The sequence below is a fragment of the Pristis pectinata genome, chromosome 7, assembly GCF_009764475.1.
Source record: "Pristis pectinata isolate sPriPec2 chromosome 7, sPriPec2.1.pri, whole genome shotgun sequence".
NCBI classification, from domain to species: domain Eukaryota; kingdom Metazoa; phylum Chordata; class Chondrichthyes; order Rhinopristiformes; family Pristidae; genus Pristis; species Pristis pectinata.
The window spans coordinates 25,703,371-25,725,426 of NC_067411.1; the positions used below are offsets into that span (position 1 = coordinate 25,703,371).

General features: G+C 41.7%; 1 protein-coding gene across 2 annotated transcripts; it reads left to right on the forward strand.

The window, feature by feature from the left end:
- Nucleotides 1-2,900: 2,900 nt before the first annotated feature.
- Nucleotides 2,901-21,560, forward strand: LOC127572560 (beta-1,3-galactosyl-O-glycosyl-glycoprotein beta-1,6-N-acetylglucosaminyltransferase 4-like). Of its 2 annotated transcripts, none has more exons than XM_052019954.1 (2): nt 2,901-3,345; nt 9,017-21,560. In XM_052019954.1, the coding sequence occupies exon 2, from the start codon at nt 9,018-9,020 to the stop codon at nt 10,377-10,379; it is 1,362 nt and encodes a 453-aa protein (XP_051875914.1). In that variant the 5' UTR covers nt 2,901-3,345; nt 9,017; the 3' UTR covers nt 10,380-21,560. The 2 variants fall into 2 exon arrangements, with proteins under 2 accessions (XP_051875914.1, XP_051875913.1); XM_052019953.1 differs by lacking the exon at nt 2,901-3,345 and adding an exon at nt 3,362-3,608.
- The last annotated feature ends 496 nt before the right edge of the window (nt 21,561-22,056 follow it).

The window sequence follows — 22,056 nt, forward strand, 5'->3', positions numbered from 1 at the left end:
AAGGACAGCTTCTACCCACTGTGATAAGACTATTGAACGGTTCCCTTATACAATGAGATGGACTCTGACCTCACGATCTACCTTGTTATGACTTTGCACCTTATTGCACTGCACTTTCCCTGTAGCCTGTGACACTTTACTCTGTACTGTTATTGCGGGCAGGGTAGTGTAGTGATTAGCGTAATGCTTTAACAAGCGCCAGAGATCCGGGTTCAATTCCAGCCACTGCCTGTAAAGAGTTTGTACGTTCTCATGTGTCTGTGGTGGTTTCCTCCAGGTGCTCCAGTTTCCTCCCACATTCCAAAGTCGTAACGGGTTAGGAAGTCGTGGGGCATGCTATGTTGGTGCTGGAAGCATGGCAAAACATTTGCGGGCTGTCTCCAGAACACTCTACACAAAAGATGTATTTCACTGTGTGTTTCCATGTACATGTGATTAATAAAGATCTGATCTGATCTGACATCAGTGCAACTCTGTACTAACTCAATGTAACTGCAACTGTGTAATGAATTGACCCGTACGATCAGTATGCAAGACAAGTTTTCACTCTAACCTTGGTACAAGTGACAATAATAAACCAATACCAATACCAATCTTATATATTTCTATCAGGTTGCTCCTCAGCCTCCAATATAAGTTGGGAGCACAGGAATTACTGCCAGGGCACCAATACCCATGCTCCCTTCCAACTTAGCATGGCCCCAGTTCCTGCGCTCCCTTCCAACTCCCCAGGGCCCCAGTTCCTGCACTCCCTTCCAACTCCCCAGGGCCCCAGTTCCTGCACTCCCTTCCAACTCCCCAGGGCCCCAGTTCCTGCACTCCCTTCCAACTCCCCAGGGCCCCAGTTCCTGCACTCCCTTCCAACTCTCCGGGGCCCCAGTTACTTCACTCCCTTTAAACTTACCGGCTTTACCAGAAAACTCACTAAAAATACTGTGTAATAGCTACAAAAAAGAATGAAAAGTGTGTAAGGGCATTAATAGGAATAAAATCTACAGACTGGAAAATCTGACAGTACTACACAACCAAAGTCCTGGGACTGCTGGATTCTTTTACTCTTATCCATTTCCTTGGTTAGCCATAGGTGGATCACTTACCTCATCAAGTTTTTATTTCTCAGTGGAATGGACATACAATGAAACTTTGACATTTACCATAATTCCTAGCAAACACATTTCCAAACTCCTAGACCTGGGTCTCAAAACCTCCCTTTGCAACTGAATTCTTGACTTCCTGACCAACGGACCGCAATCAGTAAGGATAGGCAGCAACACCTCCGCCATGATTATCCTCAACACCAGTGCCCCAGAAGGCTACATCCTCAGACCTCTACTTTATTCCCCATACACTCACGACTACCTGACCAGATTCTGCTCTCACTCCATCTACAAGTTTGCAGATGACACCACTGTAGTGGGCTGAATCTCAAATAATGATGAGTCAGAGTACAGGAAGGAGATAGAGAGCCTAGCGACATGGTCTCATGACAACAACCTTTCCCACAATGTCAGAAAAACAAGAGAACTAGTCATTGACTTCAGAAAGGGGAGCAGTGTACATGCACCTTTCTACATCAATGGTGCTGAATTTGAGAGGGTTGAGAGCTTCAAGTCCCTAGGAGTGAACATCACCAATAGCCCGTCCTGGTCCCACCCATCAATGCACCATAGAAAGCATCCTATCTGGATGCATCACTGCTTGGTATGGCAACTGCTCTGCCCAACACAGCAAGAAACTGCAGAGGGCTGTGGACACAGCCCAGTGCATCACATAAACCAGCCTCCCCTCCATAGACTCTGTCTACACTTTTCACTGTTTTGGTAAAGGAGCCAGCATAATCAAAGACCCATCCCACCCCGGACATTCTCTCTTCTCCCCTCTCCCATCAGGCAGAAGATATAGGAGCCTGAGGGCACACATCACTAGGCTCAAGGACAGCTTCTATCCCACTGCTATAAGACTATTGAACGGATCTCTTGTATGATAAGACGGACTCTTGACCTCACAATCTACTTCGTCATGGCCTTGTACCTTATTGTCTGCCTGCACTGCACTTTCTCTGAAACTGTAACACTTTATTTTGCATTATGTTATTGCTTCTCCCTTGTACAAGCTCCATGTACCGATGTGATGAAATGACCTGTATGGATGGCATGCAAAACAAAGTTTTTCACTGTACTTCGATACATGTGACAATAATAAACCAATTTTACCCATTTTTCTTTAAGTGTTTGCCATTGTCTCTCTACTGGCAAACCTCTGAATCTTTTTTCATCAATTTACTTTAGGTAATTCGCCTCTCTTATCATTGTTGGTTTTATTTAAACTCAAGATTCTAGTTCTGATTGAACTCTGCGACCCTTTTATATTATATGTAAATTTCAACCACACTCTCAGTTTCGGTGTCATTGACAAACTTAGTTAAAACTCCTACTTACACAGTTCTCGCATGACTTCCCTGGTCTGGGCCTTGGCTGGTAATGTGTGTATTTGCTTTGCAGTTTTATCTATCTCTCTCTTCCTTTGGACTTCTCCATATCCTGTATCATTTATCATGTATTCCCTTACCATGTCCCTTCCGCATCTTCCACTTCTGCATCCACTTTAGTCCAGTCACGAACAGTTGTATCATAACCTCCCTGCTCTAATATTCTAAACCCCGGCTAATGAGGGCAGGTATCCTGTGCATCTTCCTATCCAACTTACCTGCCTTCAAGGACTTTTGGACATTACACCAAGATCACTCCCTTCTTCAGTACTCCCTAGGGTTCCACCATTTTGTGTATATCATTGCCTTATTAGTCTAATCAATACTTATCAGCTCACATTTGTCAGAACTAAATTCAATTTCTCCGCCCTTCTTACCAACTTACCGACTTATTTTTCCTCCTCACGACCGACAACGCAACCTTGTCATGTGCAAATAATCATACCCTCCTACATTCACATCCAGATCATTAATGTACATGACTAACTGCAAGGGAACGCCTGGCGGGACAGTGCATTAGCTCAGGTTGAAGCTCTCAGGTTAGACATTCGCACCGCGCCCGGCTCAGGGAGTATCCATTTCACCGGACGTGTTCACTTGTGATAATGTCTGAATCGGCTCACAGTTATGTAACGGCGTGACGTGATCAAAACACACACAGCGGTCGATGAAGTGGAAGTGTCCTGACGACCAGCGAGAGAAGTTTGACCCCGCTCTTTGGCCCAGCCTCTTTCCCCGGCGTCCCAAGCCCGGCGTTTCCCGAGTGGGCAGCACGGAGCGTGGGCTGCGCCGCTAGACACACCGGGGCTCTACAGCAGTCTTCCTCTGTTTCAGAGCGTCCCGCACCGCTTCACTCTGTAAGTGACTCCGGCAGCTCTGGTAGATCGACCCGTGAGTGGGGGAGTGTTTGGGGAACGCGGAGTAAGGAGGAGGGAGTAGCCCCGTGCAACCGGTTTGGCTGAAAACACTTCCCAAGAGTTAAGGATGAAATAATTACGGACAGCAGTGAAACTCCCGGACCATGACATCTCGCTACTTGCCCGACTCAACGCCTCACGCATGTACAGACGGGAACCATGTGGTGTTTGGCTGAAGCGCCCTCGGTTGGATCTACCTTAACGTTAGTAGTTTAGAAAACAGAAAATGTTAGCAACACTCAGCGGGTCAGGTAACATTAGTGGGAAGAGAAGTGTTTCAGCTCAGGATCTTCTATCAGAACTTCGACGAAAGGTCCTGGAACTGAACATTTAACTCTGTTTTTCGTCCTACAGATGCTGCCTGGCCCGCTGAATATTTGCAGTATCTTCTGTTTTTGTTTCAGGTTTCTAGCTTCTGAAGTTTGATTTTTTTTCTAAATTTTCAGTTCCTGTTGTGTGTGTTATCCAACTCGAGCCTATATATGTGTGCGCGTGTGTGGGTGGGTGGCAGGGAGCGAGGGATACGTCCTGTGCGTTACAGCGGTCACACTCCTGTCGGAAAAATACCATTGAGTCGAAGGGTCTTGTGGTACCAGGAAATGTTTCCATTTGCACTTTTATTGGGATCCAGTCACATCGTATATACATTCCTCACTTCATCCCAGTGCCCAAGCTGAAAGACTAACCGGGCGGGGTTCAAGTTATACTTTTGTAGGAAATGATTAATGTGCCACAGGCGAGTTAAAGTATGAGTTGGCCATTTGAGCGCAAAGACGGTTTTGCAATTACATTCATACATTTTTCATGTTATGTCTTGCTGGTGCCACTTCCGCAATCTCGCGTTCAATTTTTCTGGAGCCGAGAAGTTAGTTGTAGAGACAAACCGAATACCCAGTATTTTAACGCATTCGGAACGGCGATTCATTCCAGTTCCATTCAGAGCACCACAGAGGAAGGATGTGGGCAGTTGTGTTCAAGAATCCGGGCGCTCTTTAGTTTGTAGTATCCAGTTATACAAGCTTTAAAAAAACACATATTTTGATTGGTACATTTGCAATTTAAATGAGCCAAACAAACACTTGAAAGTTAATAAGCAAGATAAAAATTAAACATGGTCCAAGACAGTCCAGGGGCATGTAGGGTAAAGGCAGGGACCTCAGGAGCATTAATGTTTAGAGAGGTCTTGGGATACAAGTCCATGGTTCCCTGAAGGTGGTGACACAGGTGGATAATGTAGTAAAAAAGGCATTTGGTATGCTTACTTTCATAGACTGAGGCATTGAGTATGCATTGAGACATCATGCTGTACAAAGTACTGGTTAGACTGCACTTAGAGTATTGTGTACAATTCTGGTGACCACACTACAGGAAAGGGTGTGGTAGCCATGAAGAAAGTGCAGAAGATACTGTGATCTTACTAGTTATGGAGGGCTGTAGTTACAAGGAGACATTGGATAGGCTGGGTTTATTCTCACTGTTTCATAGGAGGCTGAGGTGACTTTAGAGAGATTTATGAAATTATGAGGGGCATAGATGGGATAAATAGAGTCTTTTTCCCAGGGCAGGTGAGTCTGGAACTAGAGGACACAGGTTTAAGGTGAGAGGGGAGAAACTTAAAGGAGATCTGTGGTGTGATTATCTGGAATGAGCTGCCAGATGAGGTGGATAAAATTCCAATGGTTAAAAGGGACAGATACTTGGATAGGAAAGGTGTTGAGAGACATGAGCCCTGGCATCACAATTGGCATGGACATGGTGGACTGAGAGGGCCAGTTTCTGTATGATTGTATGAATCCATGGTTCTAAGATTTATGATGGCAATAGTAGAAGTGACCACCGTGCTGTCCTTGTGGAGACAAAGTCCCATCTTCACACTGAGGACACCCTCTATCAGGTCCTGTGGCACAACAAACATGCCGATTGGATAGATCCAGAATAGATCTGACAGCTCAAAAATGGGTATCCTTGGGGTGCATCAGTAGCAGCAGAAACACACCCCATGACAACCTGTGAACTCACGGCTGGGCATCTCACTCACTCTACTGTTGCAGTCAACCGTGCCCCAATGAAATGTGCAGAGGGGCATGTGAAGAGCAGCACCAAGCATACCTGCATGCTAAGCAGCAAAAACAGCATGCAACAGAGGGATAAGATCGGATATCTTTACTAGTCACATGTACATTGAAACACACAGTGAAGTACATCTTTTGCAATAGAGTGTTCTGGGGGCAGCCCGCAAGTGTCGCCACACTTCCGGCGCCAACATAGGATGCCCACAACTTCCTAACCCATACGTCTTTGGAATGTGGGAGGAAACCGGAGCACCCGGAGGAAACCCCTGCACACCTCCTCTGAACTTGCCCCCTCTCACCTTAAATGCATGCCCTTTGGTATTAGACATTTCAACCCTGGGAAAAAGACACCAGCTGTCTACTCTATCTATGCCTCTCATAATCTTTTAACCTCTATCTGATTTCCCTTCAGCCTCCTCCACTCCAGAGAAAACAACACAAGTTTGTCCAACCTCTCTTTATAGCACATGCCCTCTAATCCAGGCAGCATCCTGGTAAACTTCTTCTGCACCCTCTCCAAAGCCTCCACATCCTTCCTATAATATGGTCACCAGAATTGAGTGCAATACTCCAGATGCGTCCTAACTAGAATGTTATAAAGCTGCAACATAACTTCCTGACTCTTGAACTCAATTCCTCAACTAATAAAGGGGCAAGCATGCCATATGCCTTCTTTACCATCCTATCAACCTGTGTAGCCACTTTCAGGGATCTATGGACTTGAACCCCAAGATCCCTCTGCACATCAACATTGTTAAGTATCTTGCCATTAACGGTGCACTGTCTCTTTACATTTGATCTCCCAAAGTGCAACACCTCACACTTGGATGGATTAAACTGCATCTGCCATTTCTCCGTCCATATCTGCAACTGATCTATATCTAGCTGTATCCTTTGCCAGTCTTCTACCCCATCCACAGTACCACCAATCTTCATATCATCTGCAAACTTACTAACCCACCCATGTACATTTTCATCCAGGAGAAACACCACTCGTCACAGATCTCCAGCTAGAATAAGTCCCATCGACCACTACCTTCTATCTTCTATGAGCAAACCAATTCCGAATCCAAACGGCCAACTCACCATGGATCCCATGTATCTTAATTTTCCTGATGAACCTCCCATGAGGGACCTTGTCAAACACCTTACTAAAATCCATGTAGACAACATCCACAACTCTACCTTCATCAATCACCCTTGTCACCTCCTCAAAAAACTCAATCAAGTTAGTAAGACATGACTTGCCCCACACAAAGCCATGCTGACTGTCCCTAATTAGGCCATGGTTTTCCAAATGCTCATAAATCCTATCCCAAAGAATCTTCTCCGGTAACTTCCCTACCACTGACGTGAGACTTACCAGTCTATAGTTTCCAGGATTATCCCTATTTCCCTTGAATAATGGGACAACATTAGCTACCTGCCAGTCCTCTGGGACCTCGCCTGTGACTAGGGAGGACAAGGTGATCTTGGTTAAGGCCCCAGTGATCTCATCTCTTGCCTCTCTCAATAACCTGGGATCTATCCCATTAGGCCCTGGGGACTTGTCCACCTTAATGCTCTTCAAGAGACCCAACACAACCTCCTTAATTATTTCAAAATGCCCTAGCATATTAGCACACTCCACACTGATCTCCCTATCTTCCACATCCTTCTCCTTGGTAAATACTGATGCAGAGTTCTCATTTAGGACCTCTCCCACATCTTCCGCCTCCAAGTACATGTTCCCTCCTTTATCCTTGAGTGGTCCTACCCTCTCCCTAGTTATCCTCTTATTCTTGGTGTATGTATAGAATGCCCTGGGATTCTCTTTAATCCTACTTGCCAAGGACTTTTCATGGCCCCCTCCTGGCTTTCCTAATTCACTTCCTTGAGTTCTTTTCTGGCTTCTTTATAATCCTCAAGGGCTCTGTTTTGATTTTAGCTTCCTAAATCTTGCATACGCTTCCTTTTTCTTCTTGACTAAGTTCACCACTCTCTTGACATCCAAGGTTCCCTGACCTTGCCATCTTTGTCCTTCCTTCTTACTGGAACATACCTGTCCTGTACTCTGTGTAGTTTGCCTGTAAACACCCTCCACATTTCAGATGTGGACTTGCCCAAAAACAGCTGTTCCCTATTAACTGTCCCTAGTTCCTGCCTATTCCTTCCTCAAAGGATTTATCCTGGGCTCAACACATTGATGCAATCACGAAGAAGGCACACCAGCGGCTCTATTTCATTAAGAGTTTGAGGAGACTTGGTACATCACCAAAGACTGGTGGGGTGGAAGATGGCCAGGGTAACCCTATCCTTGTTCTGGAGGGGAGTAGAAGAGGGGAAAGTGGAAGTTCAGGAAATGAAGGACCTTGGTTGAGAGCCCCATTAACTACAGTAATGGGGGCAGACATTTGCTTGGATGTGGTCAGCTACAATGACAGTCTAGAAGCTTGGAACAATTTAAAACAATTTAACACATTATACATTACCTTAAACATTTAATTCCTTCATCACTGACAGATGATACCTCCAGTCTGCACTATCTAAAGAATCACTGCTGAATAACCCAAGGCTTTTTTGGCAGCATCTTTCAAGATCTCCAATACCTAGAAGTACCCTCTCTACAATGGCTGCAGTAGTTTGTGATAATGACTCATCAAATGCTTCTGCAGGGCAGTTGGGAAGGTACAATAAACACTGGCCTTGCCATTGATGTCCCCAAATTGCAAATAGAAAATAATAGTGGGTCCAGCTGAATTGTAACTTGAAGGAGAACCAGAGATTTAGCCTGCCTCATTTTCATTGCTGCGCTCTTCTATGACTCTACAATTCCATGATTGCTTTAAACCTTATAAGAAAATATCTTATGAATAGTTTTGTGTGCGATCACTTACTTAGTGAGGCAATCCAAAACTTGGTTTCAATACAAAGGGTTGACGATTTAAAATGGAGATGAGGAGGAATTTCTTCTTTCAGGAAGTTGGGACACTTTGGAATTCTCTAATATAGAGAGCAGTGGAGGCTGAATCATTGAGTATATTCAAAGCTGAGATAGATTTTTGTATTATGAAGGAGACAAGGGTTATGGGGAACAGACAGAAAAGGTGAATTGAAGACAAGATTAGATTAGTCATGATCCTATTGAATAATGGAGCAGGCTCATGGGACCACATAAGATGAGGCAAGATTTCTTTATTAATCACATGTATATCGAAACACAGTGAAATGCACGTTTTGTGTAGAGTGTTCTGGGGGCAGCCCGCAAGTGTCGCCACGCTTCCAGCGCAACATAGCATGCCCACAACTTCCTAATCTGTACATCTTTGCAATGTGGGAGGAAACCAGAGCACCCGGAGGAAACCCACGCAGACATGGGGAAGACGTACAAACTCCTTACAGACAGTGGCAGGAATTGAACCCGGGTCGCTGATGCTGTAATAGTGTTACACTAACCGCTACACTACCTATGATGTTATGGCCTACTCCCTATGATTTTTATGTGTTCTAAATGATGTTCACATTTGCTTGTGCTGATATTTGGGGCTTCTGTTTTGCAGAATGTATTGCAAGAGTTCCTCTAGAAAAATTCATCTGAAGAGCATGCTTTGGCTGCTTTTAATTCTTACACTGTTGTGCCTCATAAAACTCTGTTACAATTACATAGACAATGGCTCACAGAAAAGCTGGTTAGTAGAACCTTTCTGGAGTACTTCCCCATTTGTGCGGAACAGAAAGAATGTCAAGTACTTGCAATCAAAGCTTGAAATAAATTGCACTGCCATCTACAACTACAGCCCAGTGGAGGTGGGAAAAACTTTAGAAATACGCAAAGGTAACATTGTTGATTTGGAAGATGAAGATGTTGAGTTGATGACATCAAACTGTGCTCAATACCTTCACCACAGAGCATACCACAACAATTTGACCTCAGAAGAAGAGCAGGAGTATCCTTTGGCATTTTCTCTGGTTGTTCATAAAGATGCTGTTATGGTGGAAAGGTTACTAAAAATGATTTATATGCCCCAAAATATATATTGTGTCCATTATGACCAGAAATCCTCAAAATCTTTCAAAGCTGCCTTAGAGAATTTAGCCAGGTGTTTACCTAATGTATTCATTGCAACAAAGATAGAATTGGTGCATTACACTCATATCTCCAGACTCCAAGCAGATCTCAACTGCTTGTCAGATCTTCTCAGCTCTTCTGTCCAGTGGAAGTACGTTATCAATTTGTGTGGCCAAGATTTACCATTGCGATCCAACTTAGAACTGGTATCTGAACTGAAGAAGCTGAATGGAGCTAACATGTTGGAATCTGTGAAACCCAGTGCAGTTAAACAAGAGCGATTTATGTTTCACCATCAGTTTCAAAATAGCTTAGATGAGTCCAAAGACATACTTATCAAAACGGACACAAAGAAGGATCCTGCCCCCCATAGCATTGAAATATTCTCTGGCAGTGCCTACTTTGTTTTAAGTTATGAATTTGCCAAATACATCAATAACAGCATAGTAGCCAAAGATTTCCTTGCATGGTCTGCAGATACATACTCACCAGATGAGCACTTCTGGGCAAGTATGGTGCGAGTGCCTGGAGTACCAGGTGAGCTCCCCAGGTCTGGGGCTGAAGTGACTGATCTGCAAAGTAAGACAAGGCTGGTGAAGTGGAGCTACCTTGAGGAAGACCTATACCCACCTTGCACAGGCACTCACCGCCGCAGCGTCTGCATCTATGGTTCTGCTGAGCTCAGGTGGCTCCTTGACGATGGCCATTGGTTTGCTAATAAATTTGATTCAAAAGTAGACCCTGTTTTAATAAAATGCTTGGAACTAAAGATTATGGAGCGCCAGAGAAATTGGCTAGAATTGACTCCTCGAAAGTTCTATGCTCTTAATGCTGGTGGAAGCTTTTGGAGTTGAAGGAATATTATATTTTGTGTTGGAAGTGTTGATCATGCTCTAAAGCTAAACTGAAGATCAAACAATGTTCTCTCTTGTTTTGTGTGGAACGTTTTAACCACCAACAATGTAGAGAGTAGAAAATAGAGAGTATGATAAGAAAACAAATGCTTGTCCAGTATCTGTAAAACTTGAGGTATATTAGTCAAATGACACTATTTATCAATGGAGACACAAGAGACTGCAGATGCTGGAACCTGGAGCAACAAACAATCTGCTGGAAGAACTCAACGGGTCAAGCAGCATCCAGTCCTGATGCAAGATTGTGACCCAAAACGTTGACAATTCCTTTCCACAGATGCTGCTCGACCTGCTGAGTTCTTCCAGCAGGTTGTTTGTTGTTATTTATCAAAGAGCTTGACATCACTTTTATTCTACAGGTGAGGCAACCATGTCCTAACTCATGACCTACGTGTTCAATACAGTGGTGTACACAGCTGCTGAAGCAATAATGGTTTGGCCACAATAGAGTGTTCTTGTGTTCAGAAGAAACTTTAATTATCCAGAATGTGACAAGAATGTGGAATTCATTACAACAGAGATTGGTTGATGTGAATAATAAAGATGCACTTAAGGGGAGGTTGAGCAAGCATATGGGGGAGAAGGGATTGGAGAATTAAATGGATGGATTTAGATCAGTAAAGACAGGAGGAGGCTCAAAAGATTACCGCCAAAAAAGGACTGGTTGGGTCAAGTGGCCTGTTTAATGTGTAATAAGTGCATCCTGTGCAAAGCATGATCCAATGCTTCAGTCTTACTGTCGATCCTAGTCTCAAAATAATAGGCCAGAAATTGCAGTCTTCACTTGACATATGGAAATGGTATGTGCTTTCCTTTTGCAGAGTTCTGATGTTGACTTGTTGGTAAATTCACTCCCTGTCCAAAACAGTGAAGATTTGAAGTGTGGCAGGGCCTTGCACCATGTACTGCCTTCACATGGGTGGGTCACAAGAAACCCCAAGGACAAAGCAGATGAAGGAAACTTTGCTAATTGACAAAGCCACGCTCCTTCTGCTGCTAAAACTGTCAGGATTTTCAATGAAATAATTTAAAAAATGCAAATTATAGATTTAAAAAATGTACAAGAAATTCAATCACAAAATACCTAAAACACTGTTAAATCATTAAAATATGAAAGCAAATTCCACTTCTTCAAAAATGTAAATTATATTATGCTTATTCTTCAACCTTACAACTATTCCTGTCTCTTCAACTTGCTGGTAGGTTTAGTGGGAGATTTCCTAGCAGAACTTGACTGGTAAATTCAGGACTTCATTCAAGAGCTGCAAACTTTCCAAAACCCATTGGCTGTTCGGCACAGAATTGCCAGCATATCCCAGCATTTTCCAGCCATTATTATGCGATAACTCTTGTATCCTGGGACTGCAAGTAATCTAAATTTTTATGCTAAATTATGCAAATTAGAGATTAGGGAGCAGACAGGTGGGATTATAAATAAGAAACTATCCGGAGAGTGGGGATATAAAGATTTCATTTTCATTTTAATACTTCTGGCTGTTCTTAAACTAAACATAAGGTGCCTTTTCTCAGGAAATTGATGTAATATTGTGGATAATCCAATTTCTATTTCAAATGCATTTCACTAATTTTTTTTAAATAATTTATGGCTTTGTTAATGTTCTTTGATTTTCTTTAGCAATATCGTTTCCTGGCTTGATGTTGGATAACTTCATCAATGTCAAGTCACTACAATGCACATTTAACACTTGGTCTTTATGAGTGGACCACTCAGGGGAACTCAAGTTTCCAGTGCATGGCTCCTAAGCTCATATCAAAATCAAAGAAACACAGATGTTTTTGGCACAAAATGAGGCTATTCTGTTTATGCTGGATAAAAACACTACAGCTATTCAAAGTATTCTCACTACCCCATTGTCAATCATTGCCCTAAAGTATCATGTGCTCATCCTGACAGGATTGAAATGTATTGAGTATTTCTGTCCTTTCATGTAGTGAGTTATGAGACCATGCTTTTGATCAAAGAAGCTTCCATCAAAATAAAATCGCATTTTGTTTCATATAAAAAACAGATTATCAGTTTTTATATACCTTATACACTTAATGACACAGAAATGGGCCATTTGGCCCATCAGGTCCATGCCAGCAACCCTCCTCTCCTTATTTCTCTGTACCCCTGCAACTTGCTCTCTCTGAATACTGATCAACTCCGCTTTGATTCTTTTTGCCATTAACCTGTACTAAGGAGAAACTTACAGTGGCCAGTTAATCTACTGACATTTTTATGCAATGTGGAAGGAAATCAAAGCTTCTCGAAACCCATACAAGTCACAGAGAAGATACTCAAACCCCACACAGACATCATGCAAGGTCAAGATCAAACCCAGGTCCCTGGACTGTGAGGCAGCAGCACCAACTGCTGCACCATTCGTACCGCCTGCTTTCTTTAATTCAATACTGGCCCAGAACAGGCACTAATCTTTTCCCAAAGCTTGAGCCCATTGTATAAGTTTTGCCTGTGACAGACATTAGGCTTATCTGATATAGCTGCATTATGTACATCTCTGAGGAGTGTAAATTCTCGCAGATCATCTTGAAGGGTAAGTGGGGCTGAGTATTGTTTTGCCAATATGTGCAGTTTATTTTCCTTCAAATTTATATGAGATGTAGCACAGGGAAATAAAATGGAAATCCCTCTTCTGTTGTCAACTTGGGATTGTTCCAATCTTGCCCCAAGTGTCTTTTGGTTTACTGCACCAAACATCCCCTAGTTCAGTAATAATGGACGATCCCACTGAGGATTGCCCCAGTGGTTTGGTAAATGGAAAAGAGCCACATGAACAGGATTTTTTGAGATTGGGATTTTGTTGAACACAACAGCAATTTATGCCCTGCTTCTAAAAATACTATTTTCAATTTGGGAATAATCCATGTTAATACTAAATGCCAAAAGTGATAGAGTATCCCATTTCTCAGAGAATTAATAAGTGTAAAATTCACCCCATAAATTTACTGCATATCTGTGTTTTATTTATTTATTAGGATCTGGTCACTGGCCTGGCCTGTATTGGGGTGTCACAGTTTTATACAACCCTCCTCCTTTATTCCAAAGAAAACCACCCTGGCATCTTCTGTTTGTAATAGCTATCTGTCCTCCTAACTTCAGGATTCTGTGAATGTGGACTCCAAGATCCCTGAACGACACACAAAGAGACAAACCTATTATAAACGGCAATGTGTGGCTGAAGGGTGGTATGGGAGGCAGGTGTTTTGGTTCATCAGTCACTGGACATGGTATTGGGGAAGGAAGCAGCTGTTCCATTTCAAAAAGCTCCGTTTAAACCAGAGTCCTGCAAATCAAATGGCAATGCTGGCAGCAGTGTTTTTAACTAATGAAACTGGAGGAGTGGTTGATGGCATATAGAGTGGGAGAGTTTAGGAAAATGAGGCTGCAGAGAAGTTTAGCAATTTAGGTATAAAAGCAATCAGTCAAGAAAGAACGGATATCTTAACTAACTGGGGAAAAGTAACAAATGATATTGGGGGAAATAGAGGCATAATGTCAATATGCACAAAATATTCACAGTTAAATAGTTCAATTAATAACACAATACTAAGAAAAAATTGATCTCATAGCCATTGTGGTGATGTAGTTGCAGAGTAACCAATGCTGGGAATTAAATATTTCAGAATACCTGACATTTAGAGAAGATAGGCAGGTGGAACTGATAGTGGGACACACTAATAACAAAGAGTGAGATATAAATAGTAAAGAGAAAGAATCTTCTCTCTGAAAATCAAGATGTTGAACTGAAAATCAAGATGAAGAATGATAGGGTGAATAAAAAACTGGTGTTGCCATTTATAAAGCCCTGAGACTGAATGTAGTATTGGGCAAAAGGAAATAACAGATGTACAGAAGGAAATTAAAGATACACATTACCTGGGTAATATGGTAACCACTGGGGACTGTAACCTCCATAGAGACGAGAAAAATGAAATCTACAACAATAATGTGTGAGGTGAGTTCATGGAATGCATTCAAATTAATGTTAAGGGACCTGCAATGGGAAAGGTTATTTTGAAATCTGTGTCATGAGACAGGGTTAATTAATAAGCTTGTAAACGAGTCTCTGGGTAAAGTAATTGTAATATGAAAAAATGCAGTACAGGTCCTCCCCAAGTTATTACAGGGTTCCCTTTCTGTTGATAATCTGAACAGTTCATAAATTGGAAATGTGGCCACCTGGCTATATACGTAAATAAAAATATAGCCCAACTCAACCATTTAGATTTCTCTGCATGATGCAATGATATTGCTATAAACCAAGTTCCCACAAGGCAAAAGATGCCTGCAGCTGGCAAATCCATCCTGATGTGGTCCCAAACGCTTGTTTATATGTATGGGCTGTACGTAAGTCATGTGTTCATAATCTGGGGAGGATCTGTAATGAGGTTGAGAGTGATTTAGTCAAGAAGGAATGAAATTAGAATCAAACCTGAACATAGTTGGCATGAGAAATGTGTTGGGTATGTTAACTTTGGAAATTAAAGATATGGTGATAGATAAACAAAGGCAAACATTTAAAGCATTCACTCCAAAATCCCAACAAATAAACATTCCCTTAAAGATTAAATGTTATAGGAGGAGTGATTGAACTGTGGTAAAACAAAGAAAAGATAATTTTAGATTAAAGGAAGAGGCTTATAACCTGTCAAAGTCCCTTTTTGATTGGGAGGATTTTAGAATTCAATAATAAATTACCAAGAAATTGAAAGGGAAGAAAAATAGAAGATAAGAGTTAACTAACAAGAGACGTAGATTTTAAAAGCTTCCACAGCGAGTAAAAAAAAGGAATCTTTACATTAAGGGTCAGGAGAAGGGGGACATTAAACAAATCTGTCTTTACAGTAGAAGGTACAAACCAGTTTCTAAAAAAAAGTGGAAAAACAAAGACCTATTGAAAATAAGAAACTTAAACTGGAGGTTAGATTGGAGTAAAGGACAACATATTTCTTGGCGTATATTCTCAAGTTTTAAAAGAGGTGACAACAAAGATAGTAGATGCATTATAATTTTAAAAGATATTTTATAAGGTTGCCTGTAGACCAGCAAGTAGCAAATATAATCCTGCTATTTATGAAATGAGGTGGAGAAAAAACAGGGAACTATAAGCTACCCTAACATCGGTAGTAGAGAAAACTAGTAAAAGTCATTAGGCACTTGATACCAGTGCATATCAAAATCATAAGTGAATTCAATAACCAGCCTTTCTTGTTTGTGTCAGAACTGGCCAGCTCTGCTGTTACATTAACTCAGTATTTCTCTCTACACAGATGCTGCATGATCTGCTGAGTATTACCAGCATTATTTCAGATTTCCAGCAGTTGCTGTGTTCTACACCTCACTGATCAAGGATGTTCTTTTTCTCTAAGTGCCTTCATTCATCTTCCTCTTCATTCATTCCCTTCCCGCAGATGGTATCAAAAGCAATCCTGTCACCTGGAAAACCTCGATCTGCACCCTGTCAAGATGTCTCCTCTGTCCTCTCCATCTCTGTCTCTCTACCTGCAATTTAAAATATCTTGTTTTTTTCACTTTCCCAAATCTGATGAAGGGTTATTAACCTGAAACATTAGTTTGTTTCTTGTCACAGACTCCGATCCATCTCCTAATCAGAAATTTTTGCCTTTATTTCAAAATCATAATAATATTGGCAGAATCAGCAAGGATTTGTGTAAAGTTTAACAACTCTTCAGTAATTTTTAAGACTGAAGTTTAAATCTATTATTTAGATTAAAGTAGGATTATAAATAAAGATACCATCCAATTGAGAGATTGTTGAGAAACATACATAATGTCAATAAATTCAGAAGCCATCACACCTGAAAGCCCACAGTGCATTATGTACAGCACCATCTGGTATAAGTTGGTAAAATCACTGCCAAATAGCCCTGAACATGGTATGTGAGTTTCTGGCCTTCACCAATATCCTACAAGGCAAATTATCTCAGCTGGGCCAGGTCACACAAGCAGGATTCCCCTTTCTCCAGTAGTTTCTGTGTTCCTGGGCTTTTAGTTGTTGGGGGCAACATCAGCAGGCAGTGTGTTTAACAGCAGGTGAACCAGCCCACCTAAAACCACACACATTCTCTGTCTGCAGAGTCTGACAGAATACTTTGTCAACTCCCAGAATATCTTTGAACAAATCGGGCTTGGGAGGCATGTACACTGGAGAAAGAATAAAGCAAACCAATTTTAACTATAAACTTAATGGAAAAATATGGGATTAAGTCATTTTGAAAGTATAAATGGTTCAGCTTAACAGCTTTTGGTATTGCAATAGAGAGAAGAGACAACATTGGTCAGTTGCCACATAAAGAACCATGCCTGAGGTCACAGCTAAACTGACCATTCTTTTGGTGTCCTTAGCATATGAGTATTTTTACATATGCATTTAAATTTTCATGTAATTTGCAGTTATATTAAGAAAAGAGGTTGAAAGTGTAAGAGTGTTTTGTGGACACCGTTGGAACTGTGCAATTGTACTATAAGGTTCTTACTGATTGATTGAAGTACAATCTCTAATTTAGTATGTGGATGTACTTCTCCACTGATTTGAAGTAAAGTGAACTTATTTATCTCCAAAGCTTTTGTATCAAGCTATCTATTCCACACTTCTGAATCCTGAAACCTGTTGGACTAATCAGTAGCTAAGGCTATGCATCCCACAGCTGACATACCCATTTCACTTTACCCTCATTAAGATATTTTTCTTATAATTGGTTAATTGTCATACGATGCTTCACAATTACCATCAACATTAAGCATGGTTGCCAAGAATTACACTGATTAATAAGTTTGTCCAGATCAAAAATCAACATTGGGAAATCACTAATCAGCTTTTGACATTAAGCAGTAGGTTAATATTTCGAATGTAGAAATAAGAGACTGCAGATGCAGGAATATGGAACAAAAAGCTGTAGGAACTCAGCGGGTCAGGCGACATCTATGGAGGGAAATGGACAGTCTACGTTTCAGGTTAAAACCCTTCATCTCGACTGAATCAGTCCATGTGAAGGGTCTCGACTCAAATGTCGAACTGCTGAGTTCCTCCAGCTCTCAATATTTTGAATGTGATCATTGATCAGAACCAGTAAAGTCAGGAGAACAGCCCTTATCTCTGCCTCACCAAATCAGGTGGAGCAGTTTGAGTCTAGAAAGACAGAAAATACCCAACTCTAGAACAGAAATAGATGAGCAGGAAATTCAAAGCAAATATGTTAGCAAGCGAAAAGACATAAAAACACAAATACACATTCCAAACGTTCTTGAGAATTAAAATTCCCGTTTGTGAAATCCTGAGTTAGTTGCTAGTTCATAGAAAGTTGGAAATTATTCAAATATAGCCCACAATTTTCTGTCCATTCATTGTTGTAAGTCTCAGCCACATGTGCAGTTTCCCAGTATGCATTCTAGGTAAGTGACATTCAGAACTATGATCATCCAAGTGATACGTCTCAAGTGACTGAAATCAATGGAGTGGAATTTGCTGTCAGTCAATATGGCCATTGGAGGGGGGAGATCGAAAAGTGTAGAGTTTCCAAGTTTGCCAGCTACTTGCAGTTTGGTGTGGAATACAGAATTATATGCTTGCTTGTCTACTTGTATATAACACACACTCTGGGGGGAATTAGGAAGCCTCAGAGGATTCTCCACCTGTTGGCATAATATTCTGGCTTCTGGGTGGTACTGTAAGTTTTTGGGCTGCTTTGCTATTTTGGTAAAATGTACCATGACATTCTTAGGATACTGACCTTGCCAAGCTACTTTCTGGCAAACTTGTAATCTCCTTACTTCTCAGTTCCTTCCCCTCTACAGAACCAGCAGGACCATATTGACTGACTGGAAAATCCACTCTATTAATTTCAAGAACCTGATACTTCAGTTGTGGTCATTCTGTCCTTATCCATCTGCATGACTAAAGATGCAGTTGATTGATGGACAAAAATGTGTCCAAAAATGATTCCAATCTGCTACGTGAACATAAACCTATTGCACATAATTAATTAGAACCAAATTATGGAAGTCAGTTGGAAGTGGTTAAGGGCAGTATGTCATGTAGGCATATCCATTGCATAACAATCCTGCCCTGTGAGTATCTGTTATGCAATTTCCATTCCACTGTTCAGGGCAAAATACCTTGAATACAAAAGCTGCTTCCTCATTTTAATTGGACTCTGTTGAAAGTAATAAATTTGGTTGCTTTTTTTGTTTGTCCATCTAAAAATATTCTGCAAAAGGTCATTTTGGCTTTGCAAGACTCTGGCTTTCATAACATTTTATCAAAATCCTTTAAAATGATGCATGTAACTAAAAGCATTTGTCTCAAGTGCAGTCCGGGCAGTGAATTGTGAGTCATGTGTCCTTGCTGCCTGCTCAAATAAATAAGTTGAAAGTTGCAGAAAGTCCGCAGTCATCTGTTCCAGTGAAAGTGCATTAACTGCACTATTTTACTCCTCCATTCTGGTTGTACAAGCCAAATGTTCCACTCTTAAAAATCTCTGAAGGCAGCAAGTGGCCAGTTTTTCCAGTTTGTATCAGAACTGGGCAGTTCTCCATTCTCAGTCACGTAGGCAGGTGTAAAATCACTCCCTTTTACATTTTAAAACTACTTAAATTAATTACTTTTTTTGGGAAATAAAAGCCTCTTTTTTTCAAAAATGCTGGAGTACTATAACCCTCCAGTGAAGAATAGAGACATTTCATTAATTGTCAAGTGAGAAAACACCTCAGGTCACTTGTACGGAATTCATTTCTCCCTTTAATATCAGACAAATTCATATTTATTTTTATTAAGATTACCGGTCCCTTTTTAAATGGAAATCAAAGTTTTAAGTTGCAGAGAAAAAGAGGGAAGGAGAAAACAAAGGGAACATCTGTGACAGGCTGGAGACCAATGAAACAAGAGGCCGTGGCGTGGACTGAGAGAGGGCTGCAAAGGCTTGTTGCTCACACCTGTTGTGTTAGGAAGAGAGGGAGTAGAAGAAGATAAATGAGGAATGAGGAGAGAGACAAAGAAACAATTTATGAGATACAGAACACAGCTTTTGCTTGATATCTGAAATAAAAGGGAATGTTGGAAGTAACCAGCAGGCCAGTGGCATCTGAGGAGAGAAGAAGCTGAGCTAACATTACAGATTCATGACCTTCCATCAGATCAGGCCAATGTGATGTAATTTGGAAAGTTTGTTATTCACTGCTGTAAGAGATTTCTGAGAGCTACAAGTTTAGCATATCTAACCAGAGGTTGGAGGAATCCCATTGGTGAATATGTGGTCAGGCTGAAGACACTAGCAAAAAATTGCTAGACCTTAGTAGACTGGATTTTGTGGGATTGTTAAGTGTACAAATTGGCAATGAAATAATTCAAGAAAATCTGTGACAGGTTGAACTGAATGCTGAAACCTGCAGAATAGGATGGAAATGATACATAGGGCACAATGCCAAGGTGCAGGCAGGGAACAAACCCACAGAAATGGTAACGGCATCGTGCTCTCCTTTGCATCCAACTCATAAAGACACTACAAGTGGATTTGGTGAGAAACCAGCAGATCATGTGAGTGCTGAAGTTGGGAAGGCTGTGTGCACAAAATGCTGGAGGCCTTGAGATGTTAGGGGAGCCATCCAGTCTCAGAATCTCCATTCAAAATAGTCAGTGCTACAACTAAATTGTCTTAGACAGAGATGGATACATCACAGAAACATGCCTTTTGGCCAGCTATGTCCATGCTAACCATCAAATCCCTAGGTCATGGCCAGCCCCTCGCAGCACTTCATGATCGAATGGAATGGAATGAGTGTCTAGTTGGCCAAAAGGCATGTTTCTGTGCTGTATCTATCTCTATCTAAGACTATTTAGTTGTAGCACTACAATTCACCTACTGCGGAAACAGGTCCATGGCGGACGCTGTATACCCAGCCCTACACTCATCTCTGGCGTATCTGGACAGTAAAGACATCCACATTAGACTATTGCTTATTGACCACAGCTCCACCTTCAATACCATAATTCCAAGCAAACTCATCTCCAGACCCCTCAAACTGGGACTCAACACTTCCCTTTCCAGTTGGATCCTTGACTTCTTGACCAACAAACCACAATCTGTGAGGATAGGCAGCAATACCTTCGCCATGACTATCCTCAACACCAGTGCCCCACAAAGTTGCGTCCTCAGCTCCCTACGTTATTCCCTATACACTCATGACTTCGTGGTCAGATTCTGCTCTAAGTCTATCTAAAAGTTTGCAGATGATACCATTGTAGCAGGCCAAATCTCAAATAATGATCAGTCGGATTATAGGAAGGAGATAGAGAGCCTAGTGGCATGGTGTCATGACAACAACCTTTCCCTCAATGTCAGCAAAACAAAAGAGTTGGTCATTGACTACAAGTAGGGTGGCGATGCATTGTTTACCTCAATGGTGTTGAGGTCGAGAGGGTTGAAAGCTTCAAGTTCCTAGGGGTGAATATCACCAATAGCCTGTCCTGGTCAAACCATGTAGATGCCATGGCCAAGAAAGCACACCTGCGCCTCCACTTCCTCAGGAGGCAAAAGAAATTTGGCATGTCCCCTTAAACCCTCACTAATTTTTATCATGCACCATAGAAAGCATCCTATCTGGATGCATCACAGCTTGGTATGGCAGCTACTCTGCCCGGAACCACAAGAAACTGCAGAGAGTTGTGGATGTAGCTCAGCACATCACGGAAACCAGCCATCCCTTCAATGAACTCCATCTACACTTCTTGCTGCCTTGGTAAAGCAGACAACATAATCAAAGACCCCACCCACCCCGGACATTCTCTCTTCTCCCCCCTCCCATTGGGCAGAAGATACAAAAGCCTGAAAGCACATACCACCAGGCTCAAGGACAGCTTCTATCCTGCTGTTATAAGACTATTGAATGGTCCCCAAGTATGATAAGATGGACTCTTGACCTCACAATCCACCACGTTATGACCTTGCACCTTATTGTTTACCTGCACTGCACTTTCTCTGTAACGGTAACACTTTATTCCGCACTCTCTTATTGTTTTTCCCATGTACTACCTCATTGACGTGATGAAACGATCTGTATGGATGGTATGCAACACAAAGTTTTTTGCTGTACCTTGGACAATAATAAACCAATTACAAATTACTATTTACCAGCACCTTGTAGCCTTCTATGACTTGGGGGTTCACAGGATGAGACGTATCGAGTGGAAGTCCCCTGAAGATTGGGAGTGGTAGCAAAGACAGTGGACCCCATCTGTGTTATGTGCAAGGGGGCAATGGTGTGGAATAGTGCCATCAGGGTACTGTACACAAGGCAGAAGTGAATAATGAAGAGGTGGAAATGAGAATGCTGAACAGTATCTGTTGCACAAATGGGCAAAAAATGACAATGCATTAAGGCACATTAATTGAGGGAACTTCTACGGATATGCTCATTAATTACTGTGACAAATAGTTTGTCATAGGCTGGGATATGCATCTAAAATATTTCAATCTCTGTCTATTGAGGCAGATCAAACAAGTGTTGGGCAGATATGCAATAGGGACCTTCCAAGTTATGGGTGAGGTGAGCTGTTAGGTTGCCCACGACAGTCAT